General features: G+C 47.4%; 1 protein-coding gene across 7 annotated transcripts in view; it reads left to right on the top strand.

The window, feature by feature from the left end:
- DENND5B (DENN domain containing 5B) overlaps positions 1-21943 on the top strand; it is a 60127-nt gene that overhangs the window by 20633 nt on the left and 17551 nt on the right. For all 7 annotated transcript variants that reach the window (XM_072145267.1, XM_072145266.1, XM_072145265.1 and 4 more), the window contains 7 exons: positions 2265-2374; positions 4199-4865; positions 7672-7859; positions 11406-11942; positions 13381-13612; positions 14515-14665; positions 17809-17902. In XM_072145267.1, coding sequence (XP_072001368.1) covers positions 2265-2374; positions 4199-4865; positions 7672-7859; positions 11406-11942; positions 13381-13612; positions 14515-14665; positions 17809-17902 — 1979 coding nt within the window. The remainder of the gene's footprint in view (positions 1-2264; positions 2375-4198; positions 4866-7671; positions 7860-11405; positions 11943-13380; positions 13613-14514; positions 14666-17808; positions 17903-21943) is intronic.

Below are 21943 nucleotides of genomic sequence, written 5' to 3'. Positions count from 1 at the left end.
TAATTAAGATATAAGTGATTTTCTTCCTCCTCCTTTCGTCTGGTGTTTTTTGGTAGTTTTCGGTTTGGGCCTATTCTGGCCTCCATTTTATGCTAGCCACACACGAAATGATATTTACTATAAAATTATTATATTATAATGATTTATAAGAAAAACATAAGAAAAGATTAGATTTTTTTTTTCAGTAGGCTGGGCTAAATCTGACTACGACTACATGGGTGGAGCTTGTAGAGGGAAAGTTACTGTTAACCCCCAGTTACAACTCCAACTTTGTTTACATATGTGGTGGAGTGTCACCTCTTCACTCACCTATAGCAGACGCTCTCTTATCATGGGCCTTTAAGGCCGTCCATTTCTGTGTGGCTATCATCGGTAATCTGATGGTGGTGGTGGTAGTTGGTGGTGGTGATTTTAGATGGTGTTTGATAGTTGTAGTTAATAAATTCCACTCAGATGATATCTTGACCTGCCTCATGCTGGTGGTAAATTCATTGCATCAAGACACTGCCCACTTTTGGGTGGGGTTTCATTACCCTTCCCCCATTGGGGGCTGGGACAATCAGAATTTAAAGGGTTGGAAAAAATTGTGACAATTCCAAACTAAGTTTGGTAAGTGTGCACTGATCCTCCTATATTCTAATCACTGGTATTACTATGTAGTCACGTTTTATGTAAAAACATGAGGTAAGTATTGTTGTTTGTGATGTTTTTGCCCTATTTTACACCATGGTGTCGCGTTGCTGTGGAACTAATCTGGGTGACGATGTCTGACTAAAATGTGAGAATGAATTCTACTTGATCTAGTTTGCACCTTCACACATCTACATCAAATGTTCTCACTTTTTTAATTTTTTTTTTTTCTTTTTGTACTCATTTTGGGTTATTTTAGTCTTCTCTATTCAGAAACTAAGTCACGTTTAGTATTCAGATGGCTGCTCTTAGAAACGGACAGCAATTTAGCTCCTCCCCTCTGTCAACGATGAGGTGTCCCCTTAAGAGATGATTTGGGAGCTGGTACACTCCCTTTAAAGAGGACTTCTCACAAACTCTTAATGATATAAACCCTTAAATAGGCGCTACTCCACTGATTCTGTAGCAGTTGGAATTTTTTCTCTAGCCCCCACCGTTCCCGAGCAATCGGTGCCGATAGTTTTGCCACCTTATATGCTAAGTAGGCTCTCTACTGTCAGGTGGGTTGTTCCAGCAGTTTGCTCCACCCCTGAGGATCTCTCACATATTACTTTATATGCTATGAACAGTGATTACTCAGGAACGGGAAGGGCTAGAGAAAAAATTCCAACTGCGTTGGAATCAGTGGAACGGCGCCTACTATAAAAATAAATATTTATGAAAGCCTCTTTCGCACTCTCTGGTAAAAGGAAGTCAACAGAATTCCAAAATCTGCTTTAGATGTGAATGGTGAAGAAACATCACATTAATCACATATATAGCGGTTTTAGAAGTGCGGTATCCAGGATGTGTAACCACCTCTTCATCCTCCCCCGGCTTTTATGCACTCTCTGGTGTCTGATGGGAGATTTATTGGCGCACTTATGGTTTATTGACCATGTTACCGTTCATGTAATGTGTAATCCGGCTGCCAGTGTCCGGGGAGTTTTATGAGTGACTAAATAAGGGTTTTATATCAAGATGATTAGTGCCGAGAGGATCGGCTGATTACGAGGGTGGGGGGTGGAGCATAAATTTTATTATTATTGTTTTATTGTATAAAATTTTTATTTAGATTTTAATATCCAAGATAAAAAATATAAATAAGGCATGGAAAAAAATTTAATTCGTAATTATATTTCAGATTTTTTTTTGCAATTTTTTTTTTTTATCACCATCATTTTTTAAAATATTTTATGGTTTTATTTGTAATTTCCCCATCTTAAACACACCGCGCACTATACAGAAGCGGCTGTCTGCAGATCAGTCGTGACATGTGTTGTTTGTCCTCTGATGTCAGCCCTGGCGCTCTGCCTAGAAGTCGGCTACGTTGTGGCACCGCGTGTACGGACAGGCAGCTGCGCAGCCTCCGCTCCTGACGCGTCTTATCAGATTTCTATGGGACTTTTCATGGTTCGCTATTAAAGGGGAACTCCATCTCTAACTTAGCATGTATTCTATCGGAAAGAAGGGGCAGAGGACGTCCATGAGTGCCAACCCCTCCCCCACGATTCCTGAAACGGAGGGACCTCAGATTTCTATATTTGGACGTTCTGCCATGTTCTGTTACTTCATGTGATTGTCTTGTGATTTAGGTGAAAACTTTGACCAGAGTCCTGTGAGAAGAACCTTCAAGTCCAAAGTCCTTGCCCACTACCCTCAAAATGTGGAGTGGAACCCCTTCGATCAAGATGCCGTCAACATGGTAAGGTCTAAATCGTGGAGAACCCCCACCCTTGGTTCTCGAAATGCTGGTGTGTGGTGGTCTCTGAACCAGATGCTCATCTAAAGCTGGGGCCTCCTAACTCTTACCTGATGGTCAAGTGTAATGGATTGAGTTGCAATACCAATCGCAATCTGTATTCAATTCAGGCGCACTTAAAGGCGTATTTTAGGAGGGGGTCATGGGTTTGGTCACGGTCATGGGATTGGGGGTCCATTGTACCAATGAATGAATGATTTAGCTGGTTGCATGGTCCAAACTCTGCTACTTCAATTAGCGCCATAGACACAGCATGCATGTCCAACCCACCGCTCCATTGATTTAGGGTACAGCAAATCTCCCCCCCCCCCCCCCCCACTGATTGGCTAGTTAGAACTTGATTTTACTTAATACCCCTTTGATAAGATGGAATACTTCTTTAAATCAAATGTAGACTTTGTTGAATTTTCAGTTGAAGTCGTCAGCAGGCGCCGGCCTTATTATCTCTTATTATCACTATATTTTTAGTGGCATTAATTACAACCACTCACGTAATACAACCATTGGGTTGTAGAGGTGGCGAAACGTGTCTCCTTAAAGGGGTTTTCCCACGAACACAAGTTAGGCCCCGATCCAGATCTTGGAGCGTGGTGCTCGGCAATTTTCATCAGCTCCATAGAGATTAATGGTGCAGAATGGTCATACTCGGGGGGGGGGGGGGGGGTTGTGTCCGACAGAGGTATGTGGGACCCCATCGGACCCCATGTTTTCGTGATCTGTGGCAGTCTAATCACGAAGACCCCCCACCGATCAGCAAGTTAGGCCCTATCCTGTAGATGTATTCACCTTCCGATGAGATGTTTTACCTCCTATATTTCGGTAAAATTAAATCCTAAAACTTAGTGAGAACCTTGTTTACCTATAAACTGTGGAGACAACTGATTGCAATTTCCCTGCAGCACTCCCGCAGGGGATATGTGGTATTGCACATTGTCCATTCATAACAATGCGTTATCTGTGTAATGCTGGACAGGACTGCTCCTCCAGAGCAGGAGACACTCACTTTATTATTAAATTCTAAATTAATACATTATTTGTACAAGTGTTCATATACTAGACAACCCCTTTAAATAGCGTTTTTGCTTGAGAGACACCTTTTTTTTTAAAATAATGCTATAGGAACTGGATTAATATATGAAGACCCCGTTCAGAAATCCCATCAATTTACAAGAGTAACTGCAAATAAGATGTTACACTCTGGAGGACCAAGTACTACATAAACGGCCCATTGATTTCAAAGGGAATGCTGTAATGCCTCATTTGTCCTGTGGGGGCACTGCAGAAGGAGTGAACTCCTGTTGCATTTTTAAGCTTCAGAATACAGTTCATCGTTGTCACCCTGTGAGGAGAAGAGCTGGTAATGACTTGAATTGGTCCATAGCAAACCACCCCTTTTAAAAATGATCTTTAATAATCTCAACTAACCCCTAATCTCATCTTCTACCCTTTTAAAAGGTGACGCTCCACTGATTCGGGTGTCTTTGGAATTTTTTCTCTAGCCCTTACGGTTCCCGAGCAATCAGTACTGTTAGTTTTGAGACCTTATATGCTAATTTGTTTCTTAACTGTCAAGAGGGGCGGGGCAAATAATTTGACTCCACCCACCGTTTTATGAAACCCAAAACGGCTCTCTAATAACAGCACCGATTGCTCAGAAATTGTTAGGGCTAGAGAAAAAATTCCAACTGCGCCGGAATCGGTAAAGTGCCCCCGATTTAAAGGTGGCGAGAGATGCCCTTTAAGTAATTCTGAAATTTTTTTTTACAGCTCTGTCTGCCCAAAGGCCTCTCGTTCAGGACGCAGGCCGATAATCGGGACCCCCAGTTCCACTCCTACATCATCACGAGAGAAGACGGCTCTAGGACTTACGGGTTTGTCCTCACGTTCTTCGAGGAGGTGACCAGTAAGCAGATCTGCACGGCCATGCAGACCCTGTACCAGATGCACAACGCCGAGCAGTGTAGCAGCGTCTACGCCTCGTCCTCCTGCAGCATGGACTCGCTGGCGAGCAGCGTGGAGGACGGCGACGCCACGTCTCTGGCCAAGCTCCAGCGCTACAACTCCTACGACATCAGCAGGGACACCCTCTACGTCTCCAAATGCATCTGCCTGATCACCCCGCTCCCGTTCATGCAGTCCTGCAGGAAGTTCCTCACCCAGCTTTACAAGGCCGTCACCTCCCCCCAGCCCCCGCCGTTACCTCTGGAAAGCTACATCCATAACGTCCTCTATGAAGTGCCGTTACCACCCCCAGGGAGGTCCCTCAAATTTTATGGGGTGTACGAGCCTATTGTTTGTCAGCGGCCCGGACCTAATGAGCTCCCCCTGTCGGACTACCCTCTAAGGGAGGCCTTCGAGTTACTGGGGTTGGAGAATCTGGTCCAGCTCTTCACCTGTGTGTTACTGGAGATGCAGATCCTGCTGTACTCACAAGGTAAGTCCTCATCACCTGTAATAAGCCTCAGCTGCTGCAGGACATCATGGTACACACCTCAGCTGCTGCAGGACATCATGGTACACACCTCAGCTGCTGCAGGACATCATGGTACACACCTCAGCTGCTGCAGGACATCATGGTACACACCTCAGCCGCTGCAGGACATCATGGTACACACCTCAGCCGCTGCAGGACATCATGGTACACACCTCAGCCGCTGCAGGACATCATGGTACACACCTCAGCCGCTGCAGGACATCATGGTACACACCTCAGCCGCTGCAGGACATCATGGTACACACCTCAGCCGCTGCAGGACATCATGGTACACACCTCAGCCGCTGCAGGACATCATGGTACACACCTCAGCCGCTGCAGGACATCATGGTACACACCTCAGCCGCTGCAGGACATCATGGTACACACCTCAGCCGCTGCAGGACATCATGGTACACACCTCAGCCGCTGCAGGACATCATGGTACACACCTCAGCCGCTGCAGGACATCATGGTACACACCTCAGCCGCTGCAGGACATCATGGTACACACCTCAGCCGCTGCAGGACATCATGGTACACACCTCAGCGGCTGCAGGACACCATAACACGCACCTCGGCCGCTGCAGGACATCCTAGTACACCCCTCGGCCGCTGCAGGACATCCTAGTACACCCCTCGGCCGCTGCAGGACATCCTAGTACACCCCTCGGCCGCTGCAGGACATCCTAGTACACCCCTCGGCCGCTGCAGGACATCCTAGTACACCCCTCGGCCGCTGCAGGACATCCTAGTACACCCCTCGGCCGCTGCAGGACATCCTAGTACACCCCTCGGCCGCTGCAGGACATCCTAGTACACCCCTCGGCCGCTGCAGGACATCCTAGTACACCCCTCGGCCGCTGCAGGACATCCTAGTACACACCTCGGCCGCTGCAGGACATCCTAGTACACCCCTCGGCCGCTGCAGGACATCCTAGTACACCCCTCGGCCGCTGCAGGACATCCTAGTACACCCCTCGGCCGCTGCAGGACATCCTAGTACACCCCTCGGCCGCTGCAGGACATCCTAGTACACCCCTCGGCCGCTGCAGGACATCCTAGTACACCCCTCGGCCGCTGCAGGACATCCTAGTACACCCCTCGGCCGCTGCAGGACATCCTAGTACACCCCTCGGCCGCTGCAGGACATCCTAGTACACCCCTCGGCCGCTGCAGGACATCCTAGTACACCCCTCGGCCGCTGCAGGACATCCTAGTACACACCTCGGCTGCTGCAGAACCTCTTGGTTATGCACTGTAGCGGCTGGTGGAGCACCAGTGTATGTAGCACCTGCCAGGCCTGCTGCAGTAGCGGCGCCATGTGTCTCGGTGTCTGTGATTGAGCAGATGCTGGCGATGGTCGCGCCTCATTGGTTTCCATCTCCTGCGTCTCTGTGACCCGGCGCGGCAGATAAAGTACCGTATGTCCTGCAGCGGTGACATGACGGCTCCACCTCGACTCGAGATGTGTATCTGCAGCGCGCGGGGGCGGCTGCGCCGTCACATGTCACCGGGGTAATCACCCTGACAGCAAGCAGAGGAGACAAAGCCAAAAAGATGTCTGTGCCATGTACACCCTGTACTGCTACATGGCAGCCATGTCTGTAGTCTATCACCCAGCTTTCCCTAGTATGGACTGCAGCCAGTGTCATGTACTGTCCCCGGAGAGAGCTGTAATCATATCTCTATGTATGTTAGTAGCAGCAGGACTGTGAATGATGGATTTAGATTCCAGGATTGTAGCTTCTCCACTAGGAGTGTCCTCACACTGCTGTGCACTGTGCTCTCTGCAGTGAGTGTGCCGTATTCTCCCCTGGAGAGATGTGTAAGCTTGCCTTTTATATATGTTGTTAGTAGCAGAACGGTGAAAAATTGATTTAGAATCCATGATCGGGGTGTATTCTCGCATTGCTCTCTATTGCTCTCTGCAGCCAGTGTTGGGTATTGTCCATGGGAAGATGTGTAATCGGACCTTTGTGTATATTGTAGCACTGGGGGGGGGGGGGGGGGGGGTGTCCTCACACTGCTGTGCTCTGATCTCTTTTTCTTCTTCGTGAGAGATGTTAAACCAGACCAGTGTGTGTATGTTGTCAGTAGAAGCAGGACTGTGAGATATGGATTTATATTCCAGGATTGGTGCGGTGTCCTCACACTGCTGTGCTCTGTGCTGTGTTTGGTATTTCCCCTGGACAGATGTGTAATCTGACCTTTGTGTATGTTGTTAGTAGCAGCAGGACTGTGATATGTGGATTTATATTCCAGGATTGGGGCTGTGTCCTCACACTGCTGTGCTCTGATCTCCTCCTTGTTCCTAGAGAGATGTATAGTCAGACGTTTGTCTAGGTTGTTAGTAGGAGCAGGACTGCAAAATAGGGATTTATATTACAGTATTAGAGGTGTGTCCTCACACTGCTGTGCTCTGTGCCGTGTTTGGTATGTCCCCTGGGGAGAGATGTAATTATAGCTTTGTGTATGTTGTTAGTAGAAGCAGGACTGTGATATATAGATTTATATTCCAGTATTAGTATTATATTCCAGTGTGTCCTCACACTGCTGTGCTCTGTGCAGTGTATGGTATTTCTTCTGGAACGATATGTAATTAGATCTTTGTGTATGTTGTTAGTAGAAGCAGGACTGTGATATATAGATTTATATTCCAGTATTAGAGGTGTGTCCTCACACTGCTGTGCTCTGTGCAGTGTTGGGTATTGTCCCTGGAGGTGATGTGTGACCTCTACCTTTCTGTGTGTGTTCTCCCTTCCAGATTACCAGCGGCTGATGACGGTGGCGGAGGGCATCACCTCCCTCCTCTTCCCCTTCCAGTGGCAGCACGTGTACGTGCCCATCCTGCCCGCCTCGCTGCTCCACTTCCTCGATGCCCCCGTGCCGTACCTGATGGGCCTACAATCCAAAGAGGGCACCGACCGCTCCAAACTCGAACTCCCGCAGGAGGTAGGTTATGAAGAACTATGAAACCAAACCCAACTTTCCCAAGTATGGGAAAGCTGGGTGATGTGATGTTTCCTGCCAAGACTTGTGACACGTCCTGACTCTCGTGTTGTCACCGGAGGGGAAGGAAGTGATTGACGGCAGAGAACTGCTGAGCAATCGGGAGGTACGGGGTGACGGCAGGGTCATGTGACGACACGGGGGGGGGGGGTCAGAGTCCTGCTTTCTCGATGACCTCTCGTCTTGATATCAGGACGTCCGCTTTCTCCTATGGACATTGACCTCTTACGTAGTTTGCAGATATGATCATCTGCCTCTTAAAGGGGAAGTCCTAATTCAATTAAATTTTCCCTGAATTTTGCGGAGAGCGCCCCCAATCTCAATAAGTTGGTCCTTGGACTCCGCTCCTACCCATAGCTGTGCATTGTATAGATTAGTAGGACAAGGACGGACTTATTTTTAGTTTTTATGATACGTGATTGTACAAAAAACTTTTGCCCTTTTAAATAACCATAATAGGGTCCCAAAATTTTTTTAGGAATTTAAAGGGATTCTCTATCAAAGTGGGTGGAGTCGTTGGGGGACTGGGAAAGACACTAGTGTTGGAGTCGTGTGTGTGAGTCATGAGCGCCCCCCTCGCTGCTGTGGTGGGATGGGGATAATGCGCACACGATGCCGATGATGTAACGCCAGTCATTTGTATTCCGCTGTGGATGCAGATGAAAGTGATTCAGCCAGTCTGAACAGCTGCCAAGTCTCTCGCAGGAAGCGACTCTTAAAGGGGCGCGCAGAAGCTTCTCATACACAACAAACCTGGAGTTTGTCATAATTTATGGAAAGTTTCCGAATTTGCAGTTCTATTGTAAAGTGGTGGGGGCGGAGCTAATTTTTGCATTCTTAAAGGTGGACTACCGGTAGCGTGAATTATCTAAATTATCGCCTATTATATTACTGTCATAAGTCATCGTTCAGCGGGATCCAAACAGTCTTAAAGGGCAGTTTTATTCGAAAATTTAACTTATTTGGTAGGTCCCTGGTTTCGGCCTCCCGATCCTGGAGGAGGCGGAGTCACCGGAGTCAGTTGGCTGAGTCAGTCACCGGCCTCAGTTGTGGCATATGAATCAGTGGCAGGTGATCTTTGAGGCCAGTGGATGTTACAAACTGTATACAATGTATATGGTGCTCCTGGAGCTTCATTGCCCCCTGGGGAGCTGCTTCTTGGAGCTTCATTGCCCCCTGGGGAGCTGCTTCTTGGAGCTTCATTGCCCCCTGGGGAGCTGCTCCTTGGAGCTTCATTGCCCCCTGGGGAGCTGCTCCTTGGAGCTTCATTGCCCCCTGGGGAGCTGCTCCTTGGAGCTTCATTGCCCCCTGGGGAGCTGCTCCTTGGAGCTTCATTGCCCCCTGGGGAGCTGCTCCTTGGAGCTTCATTGCCCCCTGGGGAGCTGCTCCTTGGAGCTTCATTGCCCCCTGGGGAGCTGCTCCTTGGAGCTTCATTGCCCCCTGGGGAGCTGCTCCTTGGAGCTTCATTGCCCCCTGGGGAGCTGCTCCTTGGAGCTTCATTGCCCCCTGGGGAGCTGCTCCTTGGAGCTTCATTGCCCCCTGGGGAGCTGCTCCTTGGAGCTTCATTGCCCCCTGGGGAGCTGCTCCTTGGAGCTTCATTGCCCCCTGGGGAGCTGCTCCTTGGAGCTTCATTGCCCCCTGGGGAGCTGCTCCTTGGAGCTTCATTGCCCCCTGGGGAGCTGCTCCTTGGAGCTTCATTGCCCCCTGGGGAGCTGCTCCTTGGAGCTTCATTGCCCCCTGGGGAGCTGCTCCTTGGAGCTTCATTGCCCCCTGGGGAGCTGCTCCTTGGAGCTTCATTGCCCCCTGGGGAGCTGCTCCTTGGAGCTTCATTGCCCCCTGGGGAGCTGCTCCTTGGAGCTTCATTGCCCCCTGGGGAGCTGCTCCTTGGAGCTTCATTGCCCCCTGGGGAGCTGCTCCTTGGAGCTTCATTGCCCCCTGGGGAGCTGCTCCTTGGAGCTTCATTGCCCCCTGGGGAGCTGCTCCTTGGAGCTTCATTGCCCCCTGGGGAGCTGCTCCTGGAGCTTCATTGCCCCCTGGGGAGCTGCTCCTGGAGCTTCATTGCCCCCTGGGGAGCTGCTCCTGGAGCTTCATTGCCCCCTGGGGAGCTGCTCCTGGAGCTGCATCGATAACCTACATGGGATTGTCTGATCCTTCCTATGACCCCTTAAAGGGAATGTCTCAAACAAACGCTCCATTGCTCCGATTTCGGTGGCCTTGGCATTAGGACACCCCCCCCCCCCCCTTCTAGCGTATGGTTGATGCAAATTATGTAGTTTCGTAATCTTGTTAGAGACGGCGTCTTACATGTCCGGTCAAAGGTCGTTGTCGTGTCACAGCTGGCCACGAGCAGCCGTTACCCGTTATTCTCTCTGGTGTCGCCAGCAGCTGTCGCTCATCTCGTACAGACGCAGCTGGGCACTAATGGGTTACGTGAGCGCCTGCCCCCGGGATCCAGATGCTGAGTACATTATTAATGCAGCGAGCAGATGGGTGACTAATGACAAGGGGGCGGCTCTCGGAGGATGGCAGCGAGAAGTGAAAACTGCACAGAGAGGGCGCGGGGCCCAACTGCAGTCTTTTTTTGGAGGATGGATTGAGAATCAGTTTAAAGGAATGTGGAAAAAAAAAAACTCTTTTATAATGATTTTGATCTTAAAGCAGGTGTTTGATTTCCCTACAGCGCCCCCGCAGGAGACATTGAGTATTACACTGTTTACACTGATGCCCATTATTATGTATCCAACGAGAGAATAGTAAGGAGTAAGAACCTGTGGGGTCCTCCAGTGAGAGAATAGTAAGGAGCACTGACATGTGGGGTCCTCCAGTGAGAGAATAGTAAGGAGCACTGACATGTGGGGTCCTCCAGTGAGAGAATAGTAAGGAGCACTGACATGTGGGGTCCTCCAGTGAGAGAATAGTAAGGAGCACTGACATGCGGGGTCCTCCAGTGAGGAGAATAGTAAGGAGCACTGACATGTTGGGTCCTCCAGTGAGAGAATAGTAAGGAGCACTGACATGTGGGGTCCTCCAGTGAGAGAATAGTAAGGAGCGCTGACATGTGGGGTCCTCCAGTGAGAGAATAGTAAGGAGCGCTGACATGTGGGGTCCTCCAGTGAGAGAATAGTAAGGAGCGCTGACATGTTGGGTCCTCCAGTGAGAGAATAGTAAGGAGCGCTGACATGTTGGGTCCTCCAGTGAGGAGAATAGTAAGGAGCGCTGACATGCGGGGTCCTCCAGTGAGAGAATAGTAAGGAGCACTGACATGTGGGGTCCTCCAGTGAGAGAATAGTAAGGAGCACTGACATGTGGGGTCCTCCAGTGTGACAATAGTAAGGAGCACTGGCATGTGGGGTCCTCCAGTGAGAGAATAGTAAGGAGCACTGACATGTGGGGTCCTCCAGTGAGAGAATAGTAAGGAGTAAAGGAGCTTAAAAGAGAACATTTTTTTAGGCCCTGCCCACTTGACTATCTCTCCCCTTCTCGTTTTAGGCCAATCTGTGTTTTGTGGATATCGACAACCACTTTATTGAGCTTCCGGAGGAATTCCCCCAATTCCCAAATAAATTGGAATTTATCCAGGAAATCTCGGAAGTTCTCCTAAACTACGGGATCCCCCCGGAGGGGAATCTGCACTGCAGCGAGAGCGCCACCAAGCTGAAGAGCCTGATGCTGGACGACCTGGTCAACGACAAGAAGAACGGGAACCTCTCCAGCCAGAACATCAACATGTACGAGCTGCTGAAGGGCAACGAGACCATGGCCCGGCTGGAGGCCCTGACCAAGAGGACGGGCATCAAGATGGACAAGATCAGCATCAGCGTCCCCCTCCCCGAGGGCGAGGAGCTCCACAAGCTGCAGTGCACCGAGCGCGAGCTCAAGGACTACAAGCTCAACGTGCAGATCCGAGAAGTGTTCGCCAACCGCTTCACACAGATGTTCTCCGACTACGAGGCCTTCGTCATCCAGGCCGCTCACGACATGGAGTCCTGGCTCAACAACCGCGAGCAGATGCAGAACTTCGATAAGGTGAAGCCTATAATAATTTTCTCGTACTTCAGAGCTGCACTCACTATACTATCATGTATGTACACAGTGACTGCACCAGCAGCAGAATAGTTAGTGCAGCTCTGGGTATAATACAGGATGTAACTCAGGATCAGTACAGGATAAGTAATGTCATGTATGTACACAGTGACTGCACCAGCAGCAGAATAGTGAGTGCAGCTCTGGGGTATAATACAGGATGTAACTCAGGATCAGTACAGGATAAGTAATGTCATGTATGTACACAATGACTGCACCAGCAGCAGAATAGTGAGTGCAGCTCTGGGGTATAATACAGGATGCAAATCAGGATCAGTACAGGATAAGTAATTCATGTATGTACACAGTGACTGCACCAGCAGCAGAATAGTGAGTGCAGCTCTGGGGTATAATACAGGATGTAACTCAGGATCAGTACAGGATAAGTAATGTCATGTATGTACACAGTGACTGCACCAGCAGCAGAATAGTGAGTGCAGCTCTGGGGTATAATACAGGATGTAACTCAGGATCAGTACAGGATAAGTAATGTCATGTATGTACACAATGACTGCACCAGCAGCAGAATAGTGAGTGCAGCTCTGGGGTATAATACAGGATGCAAATCAGGATCAGTACAGGATAAGTAATGTCATGTATGTACACAGTGACTGCACCAGCAGCAGAATAGTGAGTGCAGCTCTGGGGTATAATACAGGATGTAACTCAGGATCAGTACAGGATAAGTAATGTCATGTATGTACACAGTGACTGCACCAGCAGCAGAATAGTGAGTGCAGCTCTGGGGTATAATACAGGATGTAACTCAGGATCAGTGCAGGATAAGTATTGTCATGTATGTACACAGTGACTGCACCAGCAGCAGAATAGTGAGTGCAGCTCTGGAGTATAATACAGGATGCAACTCAGGATCAGTACAGGACAAGTAATGTCATGTATGTACACAGTGACTGCACCAGCAGCAGAATAGTGAGTGCAGCTCTGGGGTATAATACAGGATGTAACTCAGGATCAGTACAGGATAAGTAATGTCATGTATGTACACAGTGACTGCACCAGCAGCAGAATAGTGAGTGCAGCTCTGGGGTATAATACAGGATGTAACTCGGGATCAGTACAGGATAAGTAATGTCATGTATGTACACAGTGACTGCACCAGCAGCAGAATAGTGAGTGCAGCTCTGGGGTATAATACAGGATGTAACTCAGGATCAGTACAGGATAAGTAATGTCATGTATGTACACAGTGACTGCACCAGCAGCAGAATAGTGAGTGCAGCTCTGGGGTATAATACAGGATGTAACTCAGGATCAGTACAGGATAAGTAATGTCATGTGTGTACACAGTGACTGCACCAGCAGAATAGTGAGTGCAGCTCTGGAGTATAATACAGGATGTAACTGTCTCTGTCTCTTGTAGGCCTCCTTCCTGTCCGATCAGCCTGAGCCGTACCTACCTTTCCTCTCCCGATTTATCGAGACGCAGATGTTCGCCACGTTTATCGACAATAAAATCATGTCCCTGTGGGAAGAGAAGGAGCCTCTGCTCCGGGTATTCGATTCGCGCATCGAGAAAATCCGCCTTTACAACGTGCGGGCGCCCGCCATCCGGACCTCCACGTACCAGTCGTGCACCACCATTAAAGAAGCGGGTAAGTGAGCAGAGGGTTGTGTGTCCTGCAGATGCATTACTTGTCTGTGTCGGTCTTAACTGCTGCTCTGGTGTTTTATTCCTTATCGGTGGGTTAAGCGTCTTGTTAATAAGTGACGGCCGCTCAGTCAGCACGTTGGATAAGCAGACGTGTAGACTCGTCAGCAGTTGGCTAGGAATCCTCTCTAGCTGCAGGGGCCAGATATTATCGTCCTCTATGTTTGGGGGCGTGGCCTTCGCTGTGTGTGTCGCCCCGAGGGTCCTTTAACGCCACACGTGATCCTTGCTTTTAGGTCACCTGGTTCTCCAGAGATTAGCCGCCGTTCACATTGAAGCCCCGAAGCCGCACGCCTTGTGCGCAGAAGAAGTTCCGGCCGATCGTAAACGTCTTTGGATTTTCTTACTAATTTCACATTTGCTTTGTTTCCTCTTCACCGAAAAACCTCCTAATATCCATAAAAATTATAAACGCGCACCTCCTTCTGAGGAGCAATATAAGAGACCCCGAACTGGACGGCAAAATGGTGAAAACCGCGTCTTGATAACATCTTTGTAGGCCGAGATGTGATGACTGGAAGTTGTAGGCCCCAAAGCCTGAGGCCGCACCACTGAGAGAGCCCCGTAACATCCCCTTAATGTCCTCTTCCGATTTCTGTTTGTTACCCCGGTCGCGATTCACCAGTACAAGTAATTTTGTCTTTGGTAGCCCCTGAGGTGATGACATTTTCTTGTCACGACTTGGAGTAGTGCAGCCTCAGGCTTGAGGCCTACAACTTCAGAAGATGAGATCTCAAGATAGGAGCGAAATATCGCCAAGCCGTTTTCACTTTCGTGATGTACAGTCACCATGTGACAGAGCGACTTCACTGTGAGGATTGTTAACTCACAACTTAATGTTTTCAGCGGCGTCGATCGAGCAGCGGCTGACAAAGATCGATCACGCGGCCATCCACCCTCACCTGCTGGACATGAAGATCGGACAAGGAAAGTACGAGCAAGGGTTCTTCCCCAAACTGCAGTCCGACGTACTGATGAATGGGCCGATCAACAACAAGTAAGAGCCTAGAATATAACTAGTATAATACTGCCCCCTATGTACAGGAATATAACTACTATAATACTGCCCCTATGTACAGGAATATAACTACTATAATACTGCCCCCTATGTACAGGAATATAACTACTATAATACTGCCCCCTATGTACAGGAATATAACTACTATAATACTGCCCCCTATGTACAAGAATATAACTACTATAATACTGTCCATATGTACAAGAATATAACTACTATAATACTGCTCCCTATGTACAAGAATATAACTACTATAATACTGCCCCCTATGTACAAGAATATAACTACTATAATACTGCCCCCTATGTACAAGAATATAACTACTATAATACTGCCCCCTATGTACAAGAATATAACTACTATAATACTGCCCCCTATGTACAAGAATATAACTACTATAATACTGCCCCCTATGTACAGGAATATAACTACTATAATACTGCCCCTATGTACAGGAATATAACTACTATAATACTGCCCCTATGTACAGGAATATAACTACTATAATACTGCCCTCTATGTACAAGAATATAACTGCTATAATACTGCCCCCTATGTACAAGAATATAACTACTATAATACTGCCCCCTATGTACAGGAATATAACTACTATAATACTGCCCCCTATGTACAGGAATATAACTACTATAATACTGCCCCTATGTACAGGAATATAACTACTATAATACTGCCCCCTATGTACAAGAATATAACTACTATAATACTGCCCCCTATGTACAGGAATATAACTACTATAATACTGCCCCCTATGTACAGGAATATAACTACTATAATACTGCCCCTATGTACAGGAATATAACTACTATAATACTGCTCCCTATGTACAGGAATATAACTACTATAATACTGCCCCCTATGTACAGGAATATAACTACTATAATACTGCCCCCTATGTACAGGAATATAACTACTATAATACTGCCCCCTATGTACAGGAATATAACTACTATAATACTGCCCCCTATGTACAGGAATATAACTACTATAATACTGCCCCCTATGTACAGGAATATAACTACTATAATACTGCCTCCTATGTACAGGAATATAACAACTATAATACTGCCCCCTATGTACAAGAATATAACTACTATAATACTGTCCCCCTATGTACAAGAATATAACTACTATAATACTGCCCCCTATGTACAGGAATATAACTACTATAATACTGCCCCCTATGTACAGGAATATAACTACTATAATACTGCCCCCTATGTACAGGAATATAACTACTATAATACTGCCCCTATGTACAGGAATATAACTACTATAATACTGCCCCCTATGTACAGGAATATAACTACTATAATACTGCCCCCTATGTACAAGAATATAACTACTATAATACTGCCCCCTATGTACAAGAATATAACTACTATAATACTGCCCCCTATGTACAAGAATATAACTACTATAATACTGCCCCCTATGCACAAGAATATAACTACTATAATACTGCCCCCTATGTACAAGAATATAACTACTATAATACTGCCCCCTATGTACAGGAATATAACTACTATAATACTGCCCCCTATGTACAGGAATATAACTACCATAATACTGTCCCCTATGTACAGGAATATAACTACTATAATACTGCCCCCTATGTACAAGAATATAACTGCTATAATACTGCCCTCTATGTACAAGAATATAACTACTATAATACTGCCCCCTATGTACAAGAATATAACTACTATAATACTGCCCCCTATGTACAGGAATATAACTACTATAATACTGCCCCCTATGTACAGGAATATAACTACTATAATACTGCCCCCTATGTACAGGAATATAACTACTATAATACTGCCCCCTATGTACAAGAATATAACTACTATAATACTGCCCTCTATGTACAAGAATATAACTACTATAATACTGCCCCCTATGTACAAGAATATAACTACTATAATACTGCCCCCTATGTACAGGAATATAACTACTATAATACTGCCCCCTATGTACAGGAATATAACTACTATAATACTGCCCCCTATGTACAGGAATATAACTACTATAATACTGCCCCCTATGTACAAGAATATAACTACTATAATACTGCCCCCTATGTACAGGAATATAACTACTATAATACTGCCCCCTATGTACAGGAATATAACTACTATAATACTGCCCCCTATGTACAGGAATATAACTACTATAATACTACCCCCTATGTACAGGGATATAACTACTATAATACTGCCCCCTATGTACAGGAATATAACTACTATAATACTGCCTCCTATGTACAAGAATATTACTACTATAATACTGCCCCCTATGTACAAGAATATTACTACTATAATACTGCCCCCTATGTACAAGAATATAACTACTATAATACTGCCCCCTATGTACAAGAATATAACTACTATAATACTGCCCCCTATGTACAAGAATATAACTACTATAATACTGCCCCCTATGTACAAGAATATAACTACTATAATACTGCCCCCTATGTACAGGAATATAACTACTATAATACTGCCCCCTATGTACAGGAATATAACTACTATAATACTGCCCCCTATGTACAGGAATATAACTACTATAATACTGCCCCCTATGTACAGGAATATAACTACTATAATACTGCCCCCTATGTACAGGAATATAACTACTATAATACTGCCCCCTATGTACAGGAATATAACTACTATAATACTGCCTCCTATGTACAAGAATATAACTACTATAATACTGCCCCCTATGTACAAGAATATAACTACTATAATACTGCCCCCTATGTACAAGAATATAACTACTATAATACTGCCCCCTATGTACAGGAATATAACTACTATAATACTGCCCCCTATGTACAGGAATATAACTGGTAGAATACTCCTCCTTGACGGTAAGGATAGAATATTACGCGATCTCTGATGCATATAATGAGGGTTATTGTCCCCTGGCTGCAGGCGCTGATTATCATGTTGTGGTGACACTTTATATGTAAATTAGCCTTATGAATATTAATTCCCTCTGTACCAGTGTGTGTGTACATGGTGGTGATGCCCCCTGGCACCATGTTGCAGTATATTATGTAGAGGAGCCTCTCATCCTCTGTTGTGTATCCGCAGTCGCTGGGTGAGCCGGAACGCCACGGCGCAGCGGAGGAAGGACCGGCAGCGGCAGCACTCGGAGCACCTGGGATTAGACAATGATCTGAGGGAGGTAAGTCGTCACTGTGCCATCACCCGCTCTGTACCGGGCAGCAGATGGCAAACGGCTCGGCTCTCATTTATTTTATGGGATAATCACTGCGGCCTCCCACCTCGTCACTAATTAGATTTGGACGTTCTACATTAACCCCTTATTTTCCTCCAAAATAAGGGTCTACATTGGTTATGTGCCCGGCTATATATAGACTGGGGCGCGGGCACTGCTATATATATATATATATATAATGGGGGCAGGGGGTGCGGGCACTGCTATATATATATAATGGGGGCAGGGGGTGCGGGCACTGCTATATATAATGGGGGCAGGGGGTGCAGGCACCGCTATATATAATGGGGCAGGGGGCACTGCTATATATAATGGGGGCAGGGGGTGCGGGCACTGCTATATATAATGGAGGGCAGGGTGCGTGGGCACTGCTATATATAATGGAGGGCAGGGTGCGTGGGCACTGCTATATATATATATGGGGGCAGGGAGTGCGGGCACTGCTATATATATATGGGGGCAGGTAGTGTGGGCACTGCTATATATATAATGGGGGCAGGGGGTGCGGGCACTGCTATATATAATGGGGGCAGGTAGTGTGGGCACTGCTATATATATATGGGGGCAGGTAGTGTGGGCACTGCTATATATATATGGGGGCAGGTAGTGTGGGCACTGCTATATATATAATGGGGGCAGGGGGTGTGGGCACTGCTATATATATATATATGGGGGCAGGTAGTGTGGGCACTGCTATATATATAATGGAGGGCAGGGTGCGTGGGCACTGCTATATATAATGGAGGGCAGGGTGCGTGGGCACTGCTATAAATATATGGGGGCAGGGAGTGCGGGCACTGCTATATATATATGGGGGCAGGTAGTGTGGGCACTGCTATATATATAATGGGGGCAGGGGGTGCGGGCACTGCTATATATAATGGGGGCAGGTAGTGTGGGCACTGCTATATATATAATGGGGGCAGGGAGTGTGGGCACTGCTATATATATATATATATAATGGGGGCAGGGGGTGTGGGCACTGCTATATATATAATGGGGGCAGGGGGTGCGGGCACTGCTATATATATAATGGGGGCAGGGGGTGCGGGCACTGCTATATATATAATGGGGGCAGGGAGTGTGGGCACTGCTATATATATAATGGGGGCAGGGAGTGTGGGCACTACTATATATATATAATGGGGGCAGGGAGTACGGGCACTGCTATATATATATATAATGGGGGCAGGGAGTGCGGGCACTGCTATATATATATAATGGGGGCAGGGAGTGCGGGCACTGCTATATATATATAATGGGGGCAGGGAGTGCGGGCACTGCTATATATATATAATGGGGGCAGGGAGTGCGGGCACTGCTATATATATAATGGGGGCAGGGAGTGTGGGCACTGCTATTTATAATGGGGGCAGGGAGTGTGGGCACTGCTATTTATAATGGGGGCAGGGAGTGTGGGCACTGCTATTTATAATGGGGGCAGGGAGTGCGGGCACTGCTATATATAATGGGGGCAGGGAGTGCGGGCACTGCTATATATATATATAATGGGGGCAGGGAGTGCGGGCACTGCTATATATATATATAATGGGGGCAGGGAGTGTGGGCACTGCTATATATATATAATGGGGGCAGGGAGTGTGGGCACTGCTATATATATATAATGGGGGCAGGGGAGTGTGGGCACTGCTATATATATATATATAATGGGGGCAGGGAGTGTGGGCACTGCTATATATATATATAATGGGGGCAGGGAGTGTGGGCACTGCTATATATATATATATATATATATAATGGGGGCAGGGAGTGTGGGCACTGCTATATATATATAATGGGGGCAGGGAGTGTGGGCACTGCTATATATATATATATAATGGGGGCAGGGAGTGTGGGCACTGCTATATATATATATATAATGGGGGCAGGGAGTGTGGGCACTGCTATATATATATAATGGGGGCAGGGAGTGTGGGCACTGCTATATATATATAATGGGGGCAGGGGGTGCGGGCACTGCTATATATATATATATAATGGGGGCAGGGAGTGTGGGCACTGCTATATATATATATATATAATGGGGGCAGGGAGTGTGGGCACTGCTATATATATATAATGGGGGCAGGGAGTGTGGGCACTGCTATATATATATATAATGGGGGCAGGGGGTGCGGGCACTGCTATATATAATGGGGGCAGGGGGTGCAGGCACCGCTATATATAATGGGGCAGGGGGCACTGCTATATATAATGGGGGCAGGGGGTGCGGGCACTGCTATATATAATGGAGGGCAGGGTGCGTGGGCACTGCTATATATAATGGAGGGCAGGGTGCGTGGGCACTGCTATATATATATATGGGGGCAGGGAGTGCGGGCACTGCTATATATATATGGGGGCAGGTAGTGTGGGCACTGCTATATATATAATGGGGGCAGGGGGTGCGGGCACTGCTATATATAATGGGGGCAGGTAGTGTGGGCACTGCTATATATATATGGGGGCAGGTAGTGTGGGCACTGCTATATATATAATGGGGGCAGGGGGTGTGGGCACTGCTATATATATATATATGGGGGCAGGTAGTGTGGGCACTGCTATATATATAATGGAGGGCAGGGTGCGTGGGCACTGCTATATATAATGGAGGGCAGGGTGCGTGGGCACTGCTATAAATATATGGGGGCAGGGAGTGCGGGCACTGCTATATATATATGGGGGCAGGTAGTGTGGGCACTGCTATATATATAATGGGGGCAGGGGGTGCGGGCACTGCTATATATAATGGGGGCAGGTAGTGTGGGCACTGCTATATATATAATGGGGGCAGGGAGTGTGGGCACTGCTATATATATATATATATAATGGGGGCAGGGGGTGTGGGCACTGCTATATATATAATGGGGGCAGGGGGTGCGGGCACTGCTATATATATAATGGGGGCAGGGGGTGCGGGCACTGCTATATATATAATGGGGGCAGGGAGTGTGGGCACTGCTATATATATAATGGGGGCAGGGAGTGTGGGCACTGCTATATATATAATGGGGGCAGGGAGTGTGGGCACTACTATATATATAATGGGGGCAGGGAGTACGGGCACTGCTATATATATATAATGGGGGCAGGGAGTGCGGGCACTGCTATATATATATGGGGGCAGGTAGTGTGGGCACTGCTATATATATAATGGGGGCAGGGAGTGTGGGCACTGCTATATATATATATATATATATATATATATATATATATATATATATATATATATATATATATATATATATATAGGGGGCAGGGGGTGTGGGCACTGCTATATATATAATGGGGGCAGGGGGTGTGGGCACTGCTATATATATAATGGGGGCAGGGAGTGTGGGCACTGCTATATATATAATGGGGGCAGGGAGTGTGGGCACTGCTATATATATAATGGGGGCAGGGGGTGCGGGCACTGCTATATATATAATGGGGGCAGGGGGTGCGGGCACTGCTATATATATAATGGGGGCAGGGGGTGCGGGCACTGCTATATATATAATGGGGGCAGGGAGTGTGGGCACTGCTATATATATAATGGGGGCAGGGAGTGTGGGCACTACTATATATATATAATGGGGGCAGGGAGTACGGGCACTGCTATATATATATAATGGGGGCAGGGAGTGCGGGCACTGCTATATATATATAATGGGGGCAGGGAGTGCGGGCACTGCTATATATATATAATGGGGGCAGGGAGTGCGGGCACTGCTATATATATATAATGGGGGCAGGGAGTGCGGGCACTGCTATATATATATAATGGGGGCAGGGAGTGCGGGCACTGCTATATATATAATGGGGGCAGGGAGTGTGGGCACTGCTATTTATAATGGGGGCAGGGAGTGTGGGCACTGCTATTTATAATGGGGGCAGGGAGTGTGGGCACTGCTATATATAATGGGGGCAGGGAGTGCGGGCACTGCTATATATAATGGGGGCAGGGAGTGCGGGCACTGCTATATATATATATAATGGGGGCAG

Source organism: Engystomops pustulosus, chromosome 4 (genome assembly GCF_040894005.1).
Source record: "Engystomops pustulosus chromosome 4, aEngPut4.maternal, whole genome shotgun sequence".
NCBI classification, from domain to species: domain Eukaryota; kingdom Metazoa; phylum Chordata; class Amphibia; order Anura; family Leptodactylidae; genus Engystomops; species Engystomops pustulosus.
Note: the sequence above shows the minus strand (reverse complement) of the source record. Positions and strands in the feature narration are given on the sequence as shown.